Source organism: Erythranthe guttata, chromosome 4 (assembly GCF_056151865.1).
Source record: "Erythranthe guttata isolate IM_541 chromosome 4, IM_541, whole genome shotgun sequence".
Taxonomy (NCBI): domain Eukaryota; kingdom Viridiplantae; phylum Streptophyta; class Magnoliopsida; order Lamiales; family Phrymaceae; genus Erythranthe; species Erythranthe guttata.
In genome coordinates, this window is record NC_142536.1 from 17,541,406 (window position 1) to 17,559,822 (window position 18,417).

At 37.4% G+C, this 18,417-nt stretch overlaps 2 protein-coding genes across 2 annotated transcripts; one reads left to right on the forward strand and one right to left on the reverse strand.

Annotated features, from left to right (window-relative positions):
• The first annotated feature begins 776 nt into the window (after positions 1-776).
• LOC105950407 (uncharacterized) lies at positions 777-7,005 on the forward strand. The gene is given in 4 exon segments (XM_088817590.1): positions 777-3,376; positions 4,388-4,655; positions 4,706-5,107; positions 5,109-7,005. Coding segments are annotated over 4 exon segments (5,055 nt in total). The 3' UTR covers positions 6,894-7,005.
• A 78-nt stretch (positions 7,006-7,083) lies between these two features.
• On the reverse strand, positions 7,084-11,112 carry LOC105950525 (putative L-type lectin-domain containing receptor kinase S.5). The gene is made up of 2 exons (XM_012973889.2): positions 9,679-11,112; positions 7,084-8,113 (listed from the first exon to the last, which is right to left on the reverse strand). Exons 1-2 carry the CDS (start codon positions 10,949-10,951, stop codon positions 7,302-7,304), a joined length of 2,085 nt encoding a protein of 694 aa, XP_012829343.2. The 5' UTR covers positions 10,952-11,112; the 3' UTR covers positions 7,084-7,301.
• Positions 11,113-18,417: the final 7,305 nt, after the last annotated feature.

An 18,417-nucleotide genomic window follows, 5' to 3' on the forward strand; every position in this document is an offset into this window, starting at 1 on the left:
TAATATACGCCAGTATATGTTTACCTAATGCACCTATATGGTTGGATGTCCATTCCTCCAAAAATAAAATGGACTGTCAAATTATTTTGAGAAAACTACACTTCCACCAGCAAGTTTGCATCAATTTCACATTTGGTCCCTCATGTTTCAATAATTTAACGCTTATGGTCATTTCCGTCATTTTACCATTAACTCGCAGTGATGGGCACACGCCGTTAGTAATAAAATAAAATTAATGGAAATGACTAAAAGTGTTGAATTTTAAAAAATGAGAAACCAAATGTGTTTTTTGTAAACACAAGGGACTAAATGTGAAATTCGTGCAAGCTTAAGGAATGAAAACTGTATTTTTTCCAAATTATTTTACATGCAAAACAAACAAAATTATTCTCCAATTATCTAATTAATTTTCTTATGTTGTTTTTTTTTTTTTTAATATTTAGTAAAAGTTAGAATACAATTTAAATCTGTAAAACAATACTCATTACTCAATACTGAATACTAAACTTGAAGTAATGGCCAAGTTTAGATGATGCTTTTGTGCACTAAACATCAAATCTTTTATTCCCAGTTGCTTAATTAAACTAATCATAATCATGCAATCACAGCTTGCAGAAGATGAAGTGTGCTGTTCAAGAAATAATATTAATTTCGTAATCCTCCATATTATATGGCCATCTCTACTTTGATTCCTTTTGTTTGTGTGTGTGTGTGTGTGTATATATATATATAACCATACTTTCATATTCATTCATCAAGAGAAGAACACACTAAAAATGGCTAATGCTGCTTTAATCTCTCTTAACAACACACTAAAACGCCTCCTCAATTCTCACAAACTACCCATCGTCCCCCACTGTAAAGAAATCGTCGAATTTGCGTACGAGGAGGTCCGATCCTTACAGAATTTCCTCGAAAGATCCGAAAGCAAGTGCAGCAGATTGATTCTGTTGGATGAACGACAAATCAGAGATGCACTATGCGAATTCGAAGATGTAATCGATTCACATCTCTCGCGTCACTTTCTCTCTCATTCGTCCCACAGACAATTACATGCAGTGTTGTTCTCTCTAGACCTCGACGAAGTTCGCCGAGCTCTCGGTAACTTCAACGAGGCGGTAAAGAAGATGAAGGACGAGTACGTTAACAAATTATGCGACCCTCTGTTGTCTGAAAAGGACGAAAGCTATGTTTCGTCGATAGGTGGAAATGAGTGCCGGCTGGTCGGATTATCCGATCAATTTATCGAGATCAGAGATGTTGTCGCTAATTCGAGTAATGAGCTCAAAACAGTGGCGATTCTTGGAATGGCGGGCATTGGTAAGACTGTTCTTGCTAGAGAAGTTTACGAATGTCCGTTGTTTTCAAATTGTTTCGACTTTCGTTTGTGGGTTGAAATAGGTCCGAAATATGAAATATACGAAATCCTGTTAGGTATTGTTGATCAGATGAATCTAATTAGCGGTGTTGATAGGGTGGTTAAGGGAGGAGATGGGAATTCGTGGAAGTACGTGTACGAACGTTTGAGAGGTAGAAAATATCTTATTGTGTTGGATGATGTATGGGATATAAATGTTTGGGATTGCTTGAAGAAGTTGTTTCCGGAAGATGGTAACAGAAGCCGAATATTGGTGACGACCAGGATCGAAGATGTGGCTCGTTACGCTAGCATATACGAAGTTCATCGAGTGCGCTTGCTAGATGAAGACGAAAGTTGGGATCTTCTTCGTCGCAAGGTGTTCGACGAAATGCCTTGCCCTCCTGAGCTCGAGAAAGCTGGAAAGAAGATTGCCGAGAATTGTGAAGGCCTTCCTCTTACAATCGTCACAGTTGGGAGTCTCATGTCGAAAGCCGAGAAGACAACAAAGTACTGGAACGAAGTGGCAGAGAAGGAGAATTCGATTTTCGTGGATGCAAATGATGAAGTGTCGAAGGTACTATTACGAAGCTATAACTATTTACCTCAACGTTTAAAAGCATGTTTTCTTTATATGGGAGTTTTCCCTCGAAATCACGAGATTCCCTACTCCAAGCTTATCAAGTTGTGGTGTGCCGAGGGACTTATCGAACCGGAGGGTTGGTACACTACTTCAAAATATATTACTATGCAATATTTGATCGACCTTGTTAGCAAAAGTCTTGTTATGGTCCGACAGAAGGGCTCGAGTTCAAGAACCAAAACATGCAGCCTCCATTCTTCGTTTTGGTTTATGTGTGTGAACGAAGCTCGAAAGACCAAGTTTTTCCACAGCTTGAACAGTCGTGCCGATGGTTTAGCAGAAGGTGTAGAAAGTCAACGCAGATTCTGCGTTCGCAAGGGCGTTTTGTTCAATGTCAAAGACGTGAACAACTCGGTGGGGTCCGTTTCAAATATGCGTTCTCTCCTCTTTACGGGCCCGCCTCATCAATATCCGGTGCCGATACGTTTCAGTTCGAGGTTGCTCAGGGTACTCGATGCTGCCGCAATTCGCTTCTATGAATTCCCAATGGAAGTAGTGAAACTAGTTCAGCTAAGGTACCTTGCCCTCACTTGTGACGGAAATATTCCTTCTTCGATATCCAAACTTTGGAACCTCGAGTACTTGATTGTCCTTCGACATTTTAGCATCATAGAATCTTCCGGGAAAAAATCGTCGTATCTGCCTATGGAGATATGGGATATGAAAGAACTGACGCATCTTCAAGTCTTGGGAAGTGATTTACCGGATGATAGCGAAGCCGAAAGATATATCTACTCAAACATTACAACGCTTTTAGATGTGAGCGCTCGTAGTTGTACCAAGGGTATTCTTGGAAGAAGAATACATCAACTCAAGAAATTAGGTCTTCGAATCGTATTGGCGCCTAATGATGATGAATCTTTGAGTTGCTTCGATCATATTTCGTGTCTACACGGACTAGAGTCGTTCAAAGTTTTCGTAGTGAATCCTCTACTCGATTCTAAATTCGTGGCCACACCACTTTCTCTTCTTTCGGTTATCCCATCATATCTGAGAAAGTTGAGTTTGAGTGGGTCCGGATATCGGTGGGAAGACATGAGGGCAATTGCGTCATTGCCAGGTCTTCAAGTGCTCAAATTACGATGCTACGCATTTCGCGGGCCCGAGTGGACAACTTACGGGGAGGATTTTCCGGAACTTCATTTCTTGTTAATCGAAGATAGTGATCTCGAGAATTGGAGAGTCGGGTATCGAAGCTTTCCGGTGCTTCGGCAATTAAGCGTAAAGCATTGCTACAAATTGAAGGAGATCATTTGGGATTCGTATGAAGTTGAAGTGATTGAGGTAGTTGATTGCAACTCCTATGCTTTGAGTTGGGCAGAGCAAATGAAGGAGAAATTGGTAAGAGATGAAGATCATTTCTACATCCACTCTTTGTTTGAATAGATTGGTGTGATCAATTCACTTGGTTTTTAGGGGTATTTTTTTCATCAAGAATAATCATGTTTGACTTGTATTCGTAATTCCGCCAATTTCGATTCAAAAATTTCCGAATTTGAAACTATATTTTTTCATTACAACACCTTATGGGCGCCATTTTGCAATTTCTAAAAAGTTAGAAATATGTTTGAGTAGCAAATTTTCAAAATAATTTTATTGTTTCCAAAATTATTAGCATAATTTAATGATCAATTGCAAATTGACAGTTGAAAGTAATATTTATTTTGAATATGTTTGTATAAAAATATATAAAAAGAATTTATATATAAATAAAAACTTATATGTGTCTGTGTAGTATATTTATAAATATACCTTTATACTTTTAATATTTACACGTTTCCCCAAAGTTTTCGTATTCCCATTTTTAGGACATGCCGTTTTCCTATTTTTCCGTATCGCCGTTTCCGTGTCCGTGCTACATAGATACATAGGAATCTGATGCAATATTTCTTAATAAATGGAGATTTTATGCTATTTACACGAAGAAGCACAATTATACGGACCTATGCAACTTGCTATTTGATTATTTATAAGAACTAATTTGACTGTTGGATCTGAAATTGGACGATAAACAAATGCCAATGATTTCTTTATACATTTCAGACAGCCTATTTTAATTTAATTTATTCTCATGGCCAGCTGTTCATTATTTGCATATCCATTAGTTATCATGTCATATGTTTGACTCTTTTGTGATCCAACAATCACATTGCTTATGATGAAGCGCTCAATATTTCTCAGTTAACTGGAGAGAGAGAGAGAGAGAGAGAGAGAGAGAGAGAGAGAGAGATGGCTTATGCTGCTGTGATTTCCCTTAAACAGACAATTGATCGCCTCGTAAATCCTTCTCACACTTCGATGGTTCAATACTCCTCTCCAGAAATCATGAAAATTCTGTACGAGGAAGTTCGTTCTTTACAAGAAGTTCTAGAGGGGTTGGATAAAAGCATCGGCAGCATCTGCATGGAGAGGATGAATACTTTGGATGGACAAATCAGAGAAACAATATGGAAATTGGAAGACGTAATCGAAACCCACGTCTCAAATCAGTTTCTTTCGCAAAATGAAGAAAGATCATCACATGGTGCAGCCGATCCATTCTTTATCTCGATAGGCCTCGAGGAACTAAAACAAGATTTCGATTCCTTAATCGAAACCGTGAAGAAGATGAAGGAGGAGTACGTTCAAGAATTAAGCAACCCTTTGCCCGAAAAAGTCAAAGATGCTCAATCGAGACATGATAATTATCTTGCAGGTAACAACAGTCAAAGATGGTCGGATTATCTCGACTTTTTAGCGAAATCCAAGCTCAGCTGATAGAGGGTACCCCTTCGAAAAAAAGTGTCCTACTCATTGGAATGGCTGGCATTGGCAAGACTACTCTTGCTAAAGCACTGTTCGAGGATTCATCAATTGTTGATCATTTCGAGTGTCGTGTGTGGGTGACGGTGGGTCCCACATATCGAGATAAGGAAATTCTACGCAGTATTCTTGATCAAGTAAATCCCGGCACTGATACAATGCCAGACGATGAATTAGCCGACTACTTGTCGAAAAGATTGAAGAATCGGACATGGCTCGTTGTGTTGGATGATGTATGGAACTCGCAGGTCTTGAGCGATTTGCTTCGATTATTACCTGACAAAAGAAATGGGAATAGAGTCTTGGTCACAAGTAGAATACATGAAGTGGACAAAGGTGGCTATGGTTTTTGGGGGTTATAGTTGCAAAATGCTACTCTTGAATAAGGAAGCAAGCTGGGAAGTTTTTTGTCACAAGGTGTTTGATAAAATGCCTTGCCCTGTTGAACTGAAGGAAGCGGGAAAGAAGATTGCCGAGAATTGTGAAGGTCTTCCTCTTACAATCGTCAAGGTTGCTAATCTCCTGTTCAAAGCTGACAAGACGACCGAGTTCTGGGATGAGGTAGCTGCTAACAAACAACATTCGGTTTTCTTGAATGCATATGCGGAAATGTTTGAGGTACTACTTCCAAGCTACTACTACTTACCTCAACATTTAAAGGCATTTTTTCTGTATATGGGAATTCTCCCTCAAAATTATGGGATCCCACTTTCCAAGCTCATCAACTTATGGAAGGCCGAGGGATTTCTCGAACCAAATCCGTTGACAGATTTTGAACAATTTGTTAAGAAATGCTTAGATGAGCTTATTTCAAGAAATGTTGTTATTTTTCGCCGGAAGATGTACTTCTTCGGTCCGTACTCAACGAGGGCCAAAATTGAAAAATACTATCTCAATTCTGCGTTCTTGTATATGTGTGTCAAAGAAGCTGGGAGAAGTAAGTTTTATCAAGTCTTGAATAGTTATACTGAAGATGCGGAGGAAGGTATGAAAAGCCAACGCAGATTGTGCATCCACAATAACGTATTGTTCGCCATCGAAGATGCGTACAACTCAATTGCATCCGTTTCAACTGTACGGTCTCTGTTATGTACCGGTCCGTATCATCAATATGCGGTACCGATATGTTTGGAGTATTTGAGGTTGCTCAGGGTACTCGATGCTCTTACAATCCGTTTCTACAAGTTCCCAATTGAAGTATTGATCAAGCTAATTCAACTAAGGTACCTTGCCTTAACTTATGATGAGAATCTCCCGGCTTCCATATCCAAACTTTGGAACCTTCAATTTTTTATTATCCGTCAACATCTAAGCATTGTAAAATCTCCCGAAAATTCGTCGTATTTGCCTATGGAGATATGGGATATGAAACAATTGGAGCATCTTGAAATCATGGGTAATGACCTACCAAATCCTAATTGTGAAGAAGAATCTCTCTTACCAAACCTCTTAACACTCTTAGATGTGAGTCCTAAAAGTTGCACCAAGAGTGTTTTTAAAAGGCTCCCAAATCTCAAGAAATTGGGAATTCGAATTGAATCGGAGAGCAACGCAGACGAACTATTGAGTTGCTTCGATTATATTTCCCATCTCAACGGACTCGAAACGCTCAAATGTACTATCGAGAATCCAGTTTTCACATCCGGGGTTGTTGTGGGTGCTCGACTTCCGATTTTTTTCCCAAAATGTCTTAAAAAGCTGTGTTTGAGTGGGCTTGGGTATCCATGGGAAGAGATGACCAAGATTGGTTCATTGCCAAATCTTCGAGTGCTAAAATTGCATTGCAACGCCTTTCGAGGCCCGAAATGGGAGACACGTGGCGGGGAATTTCCGAGCCTTGAGTATCTCTTAATCGAAGACAGTGATCTTGCTGTCTGGACAATCGGAGACAACAGCTTCAACTTGCTTGGGCACCTAAACATCAGACACTGCTACAAGTTGAAAGAGATTCAAGGGAATTATTTGAACTGCATTAGAAAGATTGAAGTGGTTGACTGCAACCCGTTAGCTGCATATTATGCACGGCAAATTTTGTTTGTTGGTATCGATGTACGCTCGTCGTGGGAAGAAGATGACAAGATCAATGCTTGAGTACTACTACTCACAACCCCTTTGGTATGTTTTATGTATATATAACGTTTTCGCAAGTATGTTTATTTATCGCTCGAAAATTTGGTTTGAAATAATAAATTATTGTTTTTTTAATTTTCCATTAATTAAAAAAAAAAAAAAAAAAACCTCGAAGGAAAAATAGTAATTCTGTGTTTGTATGGATGAGATAGATCACATAATACCACAATCACATACAAACAAAAAAAATTTAATATTTATGAAGCACACAAATATATATACAAATGCTACTTCAACCCCTCTTGACATCGCAACCACAAACAAAGAATCACAACAATTTCTAAGGCAATAAATACCAACAAGTACAAGAAAAAAGAAAGAGAGAAAAAGAAAAAGAAAAAGAAGAATGCACATTTGTACAAAAGAAAACTATACCAAAGAGTTACCATCACTAGTGTAGCTCTCCCGGCTCAAGTACTGCGAACCAAACTGCGAACTAGTCATCGTGGTAGTCTCCTCCACCGAGTCCGAATCCAAACCCAAAGGCCTGGAAGCCGGCCAAACAAACGACGGCTTGAAAGGCGGAACAATGGGTCCCACAACAGTCCCTGCTATGATTTGAACTATCGCCTGGGTTTTAGGCCTCTCGCTCGCAATTGGATGCGAGCACGCCAAACCTAGCAGAAGAAGCCTATAGGCTTCTTCCGCCACGTAGGCGTCCCCCAATCTCTGATCCACGGCTTCTAGCAATCTCCCATCCCTATGCAAAGACCAAACCCAATCCACCAATAAGTTAAAGCCAGCAATTTTGGCTCCGGGCCTTTGCCCGCAAACTATCTCCAACAAAACGGCGGCGAAAGCGTACACGTCGGATTGTTGAGTGGCCTTTCCAGTGTGGAAGCACTCGGGGGCAATGTACCCCATTGTTCCCAAAACACCCTCGGCCTCTACGTACGAGGTCTTCTCGTTGTCTAGGGCCCGAGCAAGCCCAAAATCTCCTAAACGGGCGTTGAAGTTCGAGTCGAGCATGATGTTACTCGCTTTTAAATCGCGGTGGACCACTTTCTGCTCGTACTCGTTGTGGAGGTATTGCAGGGCGGAGGCGACCCCCGAAATAATTTTGTACCGTAGGGCCCACCCGAGTGGGTCCGCCTTCGGGCCCGCGAAGAGGTGCTTGTCGAGGCTTCCGTTCGGCATGTACTCGTACACAAGTAGTAGCTTCCCATTTTTGTGGCACCATCCTGTAATTTTAAAATCATTTTCGTTAAGGGCAGTGACGAAACCAAGATTTTATGTCTATGGGTGCACTACAATACATGAATAATAATAAATACCTAAATAAAATACTAGGGATTTAAGAATCGTTGGGGGGCCATGGCCCCCAACCCTATGTTGGCTTCCCCATTAGTTAATGGACAAAAAACAAAGATGGTAATTAGTGTTTCGCCATAAAAAAATGACTCAACACTTATCAATATTTATTGACTCTAGTCTTTAATAAATACGTCTTCTAACATCAACCGGGACCCTCGAAAGTGTCCCGAAAGGAGAGTAATTTTTTTTAGTTGAAGATTAATGGTTATAATAGAAAGGTGCAGTTGACAATATAATGTAAATAATATTGTTGAAGTTGAAAACAAAATTACACCTCACTTTCAAAAGGGCCTAGTTGGTTGTTAAAAATATTCAAAGTCAGCCAAAATAGTCGTTTTCATGTACACAAGTTGAGTTCAATATATATATATATATATATATATATATATTTAAGGACTAATAATCAAGAAGGAAGCTTCTTAAAAAAAAAATCATGAGCAAAGATAATTCAACTACCATGACAAAGGGCTGCTGATGCTTGTTTACGACACCATTAACATGTGACATTTTCTCAAGTTGGACTTCGAATTAAGTGGCGTTTAAGGTTAAACGCGTAATAAAGAAAACGTAATAAGACAAAAATGTCCTTCACATTTATTACAGATTTAACATATGAGAACAAAAACTTATTCCCCATTATTGGTGGTCTGACTTAAAAAGCATCCACTTCAGGGTGGTGTTTGCAAAAGCTTTTATAAATAAACTTTTGTTTTTGCTTCTTTTAAAATAAGTTGTTTTAAGCTATAATTTTAAAAGCATCCATGTACCTGTTTTTTTCTATTTTAGGTAGTGTTTGCAAATGATTATTTAAAAGCAGAAGTTAGTAATTGTGAGTTAAGTCAGTTTTAAGTGCTTATTTCTGAAAGTTGGGGGTGTTTGCAAACATTCCAGAAAATGAACTTAAATAGAAAAAACAGGGCTAGAGGTGCTTTTAAAAAAATAGCTTAAAGCAGATTATTTTAATAGAAGCAAAAGCAAAAGTTGATTTTGCAAACACCTGAAAACAGATTATGAGCAAAAAAAAAAGCTCATAATCACTTTCAAAAAGCTTTTGCAAACACCACCTTAGTTGATTTTCAACCTCATTTGAAAACACCCCCAACTTTTAGAAATAAACACTTAATTTCAACTTAACTCACAATCACTAACTTCTTGCTTTTAAATAAGTTTTTCCAAACACCACCTAATTTCTCTCTAATGGAATCCCAGTTGTTTGACTGATATATTAATCACTTTTGCCAACGTTACTACATTATTTGAAATTATTACCAAATGGTCTCCATTACTTGGGAGGATTTGAATCAAATTTTTCAGATACGGCATTTGTTGAAAGCATTTCGAAATAGTAAATCGAGCAATCGACTAATAACGAACTCATAATAAATAAATCGATCGCAAAATTAAACGAGCAAATGGAGTTAGTATAAATTACCGAGTAATTTGACGAGATGCTTGTGGCGGAGACGATTGATGATGGTGAGCTCAGCCAAGAAATCGTCCTGCCCTTGTACGCTCTCCCTCGAAAAGCATTTCACCGCAATCTCCGAATTATCCTTCGCCAGCACGCCTTTGTAGACCACGCCATAACCGCCCTGCCCGAGCTTGTTCTTCTCGTCGAAGCTGTTTGTCGCCTTCTTCAATGCACTGTAATGAAACTCCTGTGGCGTATCGGACAAAGTTATGATCCTTTCCTTCAATCTCGGGTACGTTTTCTCGATCCGACGCTTGTTGTAATAGCGCACTAATCCGACGGCCACGATTAAAAGCAGCAACCCCCCGGGGATGCCTGCTCCGAGCCCGATCTTCAGCCATTTGCCGTTGCCGCCTTCGGAGAAGGAGGTGACGGTTAAGTTCCACCTCAGCACACAGTTCAATTGGGTGTTGTGGCCCGTGGACGCGGCGAAACCGAAGTAGGAGTACTGGTTCACGTGGTTCATGAGATTAAGATTCGGGGCCGAGAGGATCGGAGAATCGGGCTTCCGGGGAGTGGGCCCGGTTTTCAGCGGCTGCTCGGCGATGAAGACGTTCATTGTTAGGGTGGCGAAGTCGTAGTCAACCCAGACGTTGTAGAATCTGGCCCCCATGGGGGCGAGGGTTATGTTGTGTGGGGTTAGGGATTCGGTTCTGATGGATCTGATGCTGTTCACGTCGATTCCGACGTGGTTGTCGTCGGGGTCGCCGCCCTGTCTCGCGGTGTCGAGCTCCACCGCCACCACCTGGTTCGCCGGATTCCCGTCGGAGGACGCGTTCGTCAGTCCGAGGAATTGGCCGGAGCTGTTGGCCGGGAGGTTCAGGTCCGGCGCAATCACGAAGGCGAGGCCCTCGCCGGGGGTCGCGTTCGTCGGCCGGTAGATGTTGATCAGGAAGGAGGTGCTGAAGGAAGCTAATCGAGCTCCTCCTCCGGCGGCGGCGGCGGCGCCTTCCTCCTCCCAGAGCTTGAAGCGGCGTCTGTGGAGCACGCGCCCCGAGTTGTTGTAGAGGTTGAAATCGGCGGAGGCGGAGTCGGGGGTCACCTGGAGGGCGCCGTTGGTGATCGTTGCCGGCTTTTCGACTTCGAAGATTTGGTAGTGTGTTTCGTCGAACGGACCGTACGATCCGCTGAACGTTTCGAGCTTCCCACCTTCTGCAATGGCTAGGAAACAGCAGAAGAAAGCCGCTACGGCGGCGACGGTGGTGGCGGTGGGATTTGCTTTCAGTTGTCTCATCTCATGAGCTGTGGGAATGAAGGATAGTGGTGAGCGAGTTGGGGATCGACTGAGTCGTTGGGGAATATATTATGACTTTTTTGTTTTCTTTATTTATTTTTTAATAATAATAATAATAAAAATAATAATAATAATGAGTTGAAATTTTGAATTTTAAAGATAAGATTATAATTTCTAATTTCTAATTTATCATTTGTGTTATACTCTTCACCAGGGCATTGCTTGGAAATTGCCCTATCTTGCTGGTTCCTGGAAAGGTCAACAGTGGAACTATTCTGGTCAAGCTGACATTTTTTTTCCTACAAATTATTTCCATGGAAGAAAAGGAAATAATATAATTATAATTATTAATTACTTAATAAGTTTACCATCAAATATTAGTCTAAACGCTACTTGAGCTTATTGCATTAATCTATATCAAATTGGAATCTTTTCGTATTCGTTTATAAAATAAGCCAAATTGTATGGCATCAGGTGGGAAGGTTGCGGTGCTCGACTTGTCTTCGGTATCAGACACACGAACACTGGTGGAGTCGTGATTTTTCGAGATACGAGTGAGTTACAGGTTTACCAGAGTCCTAAAAATATAGTTACTCTTAAACCGAAACGCCCAAAAATGAATCCCATAAAAGAAATTAAAAGTCAACTACCCTTCATTTCATATATAATACTCAACTAAGTTGGGCAAGTGCATCAATTTCAAATCCAATTTGTAGCATTTATTGTAATTTGAATGATGAATTTCTTTATGCTCGAAATATAAAAGTTACAGATGTTTTCATTGTCTTACTTTACTCACCCAAATTAAATCTAAGATGAAAAAAAAAATTAAATAAATAAAAAGCAATCTTGTGAATTTTATTCAAATAGACGTGGGATTTTTGGATGTATGGCATTGAACACGTATAATAATAGGCGAGTTAGATGTTACACTTTGTTATTTACACAGGATGATTATTAATCGTGGATGAGATTAAATTGACAAGGATAATAAATTAATTTTAAAAAAAAATTACGATCCATGATATATCCATCTCAAATCGAATAATTCGGTTTTCGTTTAACTAGTCGGTCAAATGCAAAGACATTGATCAAAGATAAAAATATAGGAAAGGTCGAGGTACATTAACATGTAATGAATTTTTCAACCCTTTTGGACTTTTGTCTTAAAACTAATCCTTCTTGTTGTGGTGTAAGGTGTGTAGCTAAACTTATAAAATGTTAAAAAAAAACTATAAGATACTTAAGAGCTTATAAGCTATCATCTAAAGTGTTTGGTAATTTTTTTTTAAAAGTTCAAAAACAAATATGCTGCTAAAATTCAAAAAAATAATTTGCTGGAGAGCAAATAATTTTTTTTTTAAATATATCTACCTCACATTTTTACGTAGGATTTTATATTATGTAAAAATAACCTATAATATCATTATCCAAACACTTTAAAAATTAATTCTAAAAATAAGACATAATATACAGATTATCAAATATAACTATATAAGAGTTATCGCTTGTTTAAAATAAAGAAAAGTTACAGTGTAATCTAATTCTCATGAGAAAAGTCCATGTCGTTAGCTAATTAATTAATTTTCATGGCGAGAATAATGGAATTAATTAGTAGTCATGATTGAACCATTAAAAAAAAATTAGCATCTCTATATAGGGGCTCTTTGAGAAAACCCCCTCAATACTTTTTTTAATTGAGGGAGGCCCAAAATATTTTAGACCATTTGAGAAAAGCCCATGATCCAATTCAGCCATTGTGTTTCCCAGTTTTAACCCCGCCCGCCACCTCATCACAGCTGGGCACGCGCTCCAGCGATTTTTTTTTTTTTTCCGTTTTTTTAATCGACTATGAAGCATAGTCGATTAGTCTTAAATCGACTATGCTTCATAGTCGATTAAGGAAAATCTTTAATTTTTTAATTTTTTTTTGTTTCTAATTTTTTTTTTTCATTTTTTTTGGTTTTTTTAATTTTTTTCTCTATCAGGTTTATTAATGCATAGTCGATTAAAATTTTAGCTATTAAAAATAACAAATCATAATTACAAAAAAAATGCAAAATCAACTATATTTTAAAAAAAATATACAAACATTGTAATTGATTTATACATTGGAATCAATAAACAAAAAATCAAAAAAAAAAAAAAAAAAAATTAACAACTGGAGTCGGTTAACCTTAATCGACTGCCGAACATAGTCGATTAAGCCTTAATCGACTACTGAACATAGTCGATTAAGCCTTAATCGACTATTGAACATAGTCGATTAAACCACGTAGTCGATTAACGGCCCTGCCTGCGCGAATTTAATTTTTCTGCGCCGTCTTCCGCCACAATCCACCAAAAAACCCTAGATCTGTTCTTCATCGTCACCACGTCGTCGCGATTCAGATCACTTTGTTTTGTTAACAAGAAATTTAATTAAAAAAATGAATAATAATATTAATTAATGAAATAATAATAAAAAAAAAGACTTTCTCCCAAATCCCAATGAGAGAACAAATATGGATCCTACGAGGAAACCTCATTGCGACGACGAAATTTAGGCGTGTCCAGATTCGAAATCTGACATCAGATGTTGGAGAGATGCAACGGCACGAGATAATTGCCAAGAAGAAGAGATATTTTCATGTTGCTCAAATTCTAGGGTTTAAATGATGAATTTTGAATTATTATTTTGAACATCCCCAAATTTCAAAATTTTAATTGCATTATTTTATTTTGGATGATGCAGGTAGGCATACTGAGTGTTGGTGGGAGTGGGCCGTTCGAGAATGCAGAGTCTGCTGATTGGGCGGCCATGGTGGAATGAAATGGGTTAGGGATAATAAGGGTGGTTTGGGAATTATTAAATAATATTTGGGTAGGATATTAGGTAAGGGGGTTTTCTCTAATTATTTTTGGGAGGGGGGGTTTTCTTAACTCATTTACCTAGATGAGGGGGGTATTGCTAATTATCCCCTCTATATATCAGTTCATAATCCATCTTTTTCAATCTCTTAATCATAAATATTTGGGTAAATTACAACCACCCTTGAGATATGGTCAAATTAAAAAAAATCCCCTGATATTTGGATAATTACATCTACCCCTTAACTATGAATATTCTTACATCTCCACTATTATGGTGTTAAATTCAATAATCATCTAGATTTCGTGGAATGTTCTCTAGTTTTTACCTATTTTGTACAAAAATACAGTTTCTAATGCACCACAACCTGATATAGTACGAGCCAAAAAACACATTTTATGATCATCTAGCTTCAAAATTTAGGGCTCGAATGGGATAAAACGGGTCCAAAATTGTGAATATTCCATATAATCTAGAAGATTTTTCTAAATTTAAAACCCCAAGGATAGACGTGTAAAAAAAATTATAATTGAGGAGATGGTTGTAATTATCCAAACAAGAGGGGAATTTTCATAATTTGACAATACCTAAGGAGTAGTTGTAATTTACCCTAAGATTTTATAAAGGTTAAGATTCTTAAGAAAAATAAATTAATTAAGAGACAAAGAAACCTTCTCTTTTCGGAGCCATGAACTATTATTGAAACTTTAGTCGTGGCGACTTTAATTTTTTGGAGTAGAATTTTAGATATTATTATTGCATTAAATAACATGCCAACTTTATTATATCCAGCCAGTGTTCACATGTCAATATCTAATCTTTTTAGAATTTATATCACGAATGATTGGATGGGAAGAATTGAATAGAAACTAAAATAATAAGATCTTTCAATTATCATAATTGATGAAATTAAATTTGTTTTTAGTACGATTTCTACATTTAGTTGCAATTAAAGGTAAGATATACTACGTTGTTTTGTAAGTGACGATATAACTGTTGGAGTAAGTGAGTTTATGTCAATTGACTCAAGTTCGAATCTCCTTGTCAACGGTCTCTAGGTGGAGTTTGGCATACATGTATTAGTCTAGTGTGGTTTACGTCTCTCGTATAGTTCGCAACCTAGAATGTAGATTTACCTAGTACATCTATATATGGTTGGTTGCATGTTCCTTCATTATAAAAAATAAAAAAATATTTAACCTCTTAGGGCATCTCCAATGGAGTCTCTAAATTCAATTAGTCTCCATATTCTACAGACTTCGGTAAAAAACCAACACCAATAGAGATTCTAGAGTCTTTAAAATATAGACTATACCTAAAGTTTCTAAATATTCTTCTATATTTGAGATTGTATATAGAGACTATAATCTAAAGTTGCCCCACGGTAAATTAATTAAAAAAAATTGAGAATATCAAATTTATATTTTTGTAGTTGAAATATTTATGTTCTGTTGCTTAAAATATTTATTTTTTTGCTGTTGAAAATAAGAAGAAAAATTGTAGGTGAGACATATATTAATAAAGTAAGATAATGAAAATGAAAAATAATTATAGAAAATTTAATGTACAAAACTAAACTATAAATATAGTTATAGTATGACATAATAAATTAATAAACGAAATTAAGTTTATAGAATTCTTCATTGAAAATGATTTTCTTTTTTCGAGACCTTGAGTCTCTAATTGGGTCTTTAAAATAAAATTTGGAGACTCCTATTGCTTAGTCTATTGAAGATGTCCTAAATAAAAGCACTTTAAAAAATTCTTAAAAAAAGCACTCTAGAAAAAGGTAAAATATATTACTACGTCGAGTTCACACGTTAATGCCATCTTGTAAAGCATAAAGTTAATATTAGCAATAATTGACTCTTTTTCTTTATTGACTTTACAAGAAGTGCGTGTACACTTATAATAAATAGTTATAATTAGCAAGAATCCCTCATCTAGAAAAATTAGTTAAGAAAACACTCATTTTACAAATAATTAAAGAAAATTCCTTTACCTAATGTTCTACTCAAATATTATTTAATAATTCTCAAACCACCCTTATTAATATTAAATCTCTTCAATACCCTAACCCATTGCCCTTTTTTTTTTTTTTCTCGTCCTCTCTCTTCTGCCGTTCTCTCTTCTTCTCTTCTCGTCTTCTCTCTTCTCTTCTCGACTGAAATTCGAAAGAAAACCAAGACATCGACCAATGGTGATGGTGGCGGTGGAGAGTGTTTGCCACCGTCTCCCGCCGCCGCATGAAGGGTGGTGATGGATCTGTATTTCGCGGCGGTGGTTTCCACCGGCGACTGGCCACGCTGTGGGTTGACGCCCACGAGGATGAGGCATGAGAAAATCACTGTTGCAATTGATGTTGGTGAAGGTTTTTTTTTTTTTTTTTTTTTTTTGACATTGAAATGTTAATTTGTGTTTTTTTTTATGAATTATTTAATTTATTTATTTTATTCTTGTTAGGGATTGGTTGAATAGTGTATTGTGGCAGCGGTGTGGTGATGATGGGGAAGCAGATTTAGGGTTTTTTGGTGGATTGAGCGGATAATAACGCGTGTAGAGAATTTCGCGCAGGCTGAAACCTTAATCGACTATGTACATATTCATAGTCGATCAAGCTAATCGACTATGTTCTGGTAGTCGATTAAGGTTGATCGACTCCAATTTTTTTTTAGTTTTTTTGGATTTTTCGTTTATTGATTCCAATTCTATAAATCAATTATAATGTTTGTATATTTTTTGTTTTTGTAATATATAGGTGATTTTGCATTTTTTCGCAGTTGTGATTTGTTATATTTAGTAGCAGATTCTTAATCGACTATGCTCTGGTATCGATTAAGGTTAACTGTAAGTGGTTGTTTAAGGTCAAACATGAGTCTGACTCTGTTAGATACAAAGCTAGGCTAGTGGCTAAGGGGTTTACCCAAAAGGAAGGTATTTATTACACTGAAATATTTGCCCCTGTTGTAAAATTCACCACTGTTAGAATCATGCTTGCCTTAATTGCTCACTTTAACTGGGAATTAAAACAAATGGATGTGAAAACTGCTTTTCTGCATGGTGAATTAAATGAGCAAATATATATGTGCCAGCCTGAGGATTTTATTGATAAAAAACATCCTGGTTATGTGTGCCAGCTAAAGAAATCTTTGTATGGACTGAAACAGTTACCTAGGCAATGGAACAAGAAATTTGATGCATGCATGATGTCTTTAAAATTCAAAAGAAGTTCATTTGATCCATGCTAGAATTTTAAAGAATCTGCAAAAATTCCTGTGTTCTTGCTTATCTATGTGGATGATATGTTTTTTTGCTAGTCCTTGCATTCAAACTGTTAATTTTGTGATTAAATGCCTTAGTGATGAGTTTGATATGAAACGTCTTGGTGATGCCAAAAGAATTCTTGGCATCGACATAATCAGAGATATACCTGGTTGTACTTTGTTTCTGAATCAATACTCCTTTATTGAGAAAATCCTTGATAAATTTTCTATGTTGTCTGCCAAACCTGTATCTGTTCCTCTTGCTTCTCATTTTTTGTTAAGTATGTAAGGATCAGTCTCCCAAGACTGAACCCGAAATCTCTGAAATGAAGAATGTGCCATATGTCAATGCCATTGGGTCTGTTATGTATTTGATGGTTAGTACTAGGCCTGACATTGCATATGCTCTGAGTTGCTTGAGTAGATATATGTCTAATTTAGGGGTGTAAACGAGCCGAGCTCGAGCTCGTATACGAAACGAGCCCGAGCTCGAGCTCGAGCTCGGCACAACCAAAAATCCATCCATAAAATTTATTTTTTCAATTAAAAAAGTAAAATTATTCTTTTTTTATTTATTATTAATAATATTCATTATTATATATTATTCTATGTATAAAAAATATAGAGAAAAGGTAAAGCTCGCGAGCCTGCTCGCGAGCTGTCGAACAACTAAAATGAAGCTCAAGCTCGACTCGTCGAAAGCTCGGGCTCGTGAGCTCGAGCTCGATTTTTCGAGTTCGAGTACGAGCTTTTTTCGAGCAAGCTTCAGAAGCTCGCGAGCCGGCTCGTCTCATTTACACCCCTAGTCTAAACCAGTTTGCCTCATTGTGAGGCATTAAAATGGCTGCTTAGATATTTGAAAGGTACTGTTAATACTGGTTTGATGTTTTCTAAAGGCAAAACTGAAATTGAACTATGTGGTTATGTGGACTCAAACTTTGCCAATGATAGGGACAATAGAAAATCCTCTACCTCTTATGTGTTCACCTTAAATGGTGCTTGTGTTAGTTGGAAATCTCAACTCCAAAACATTGTTGTTCTGTCTACTACTGAATCTGAATATGTAGCTGCTACTGAAGCTATAAAAGAAGCCATTTGGCTTAAAGGGCTGTTGTTGGAAGTTGATATTCTTAATTCCAAAGTTGTAGTATTTTCTGATAGTCAATCTGGCATTCAACTGTGCAAAAACCCTGTTTTTCATGTCAGAACTAAACACATTGATGTGAAGTTCCATTTCATTAGGGATGTAGTTGAAAAAGGGGTTATTAACCTTGAGAAAATCCCAATCTGAGTTCAATCCAGCTGACATGGGAACAAAATGTGTGCCTTCTGAAAAATTTTGTTCTTGTTTG

Bases quoted from the DNA above. Each gene is read 5' to 3' on its own strand.
- LOC105950525 (XM_012973889.2), bottom strand. From the start codon at position 10,951: ATGAGACAACTGAAAGCAAATCCCACCGCCACCACCGTCGCCGCCGTA. The intron at 8,114-9,678 runs GTAATTTATACT...TTAAAATTACAG, and splicing joins GCATCTCGTCAAATTACTCG to GATGGTGCCACAAAAATGGG.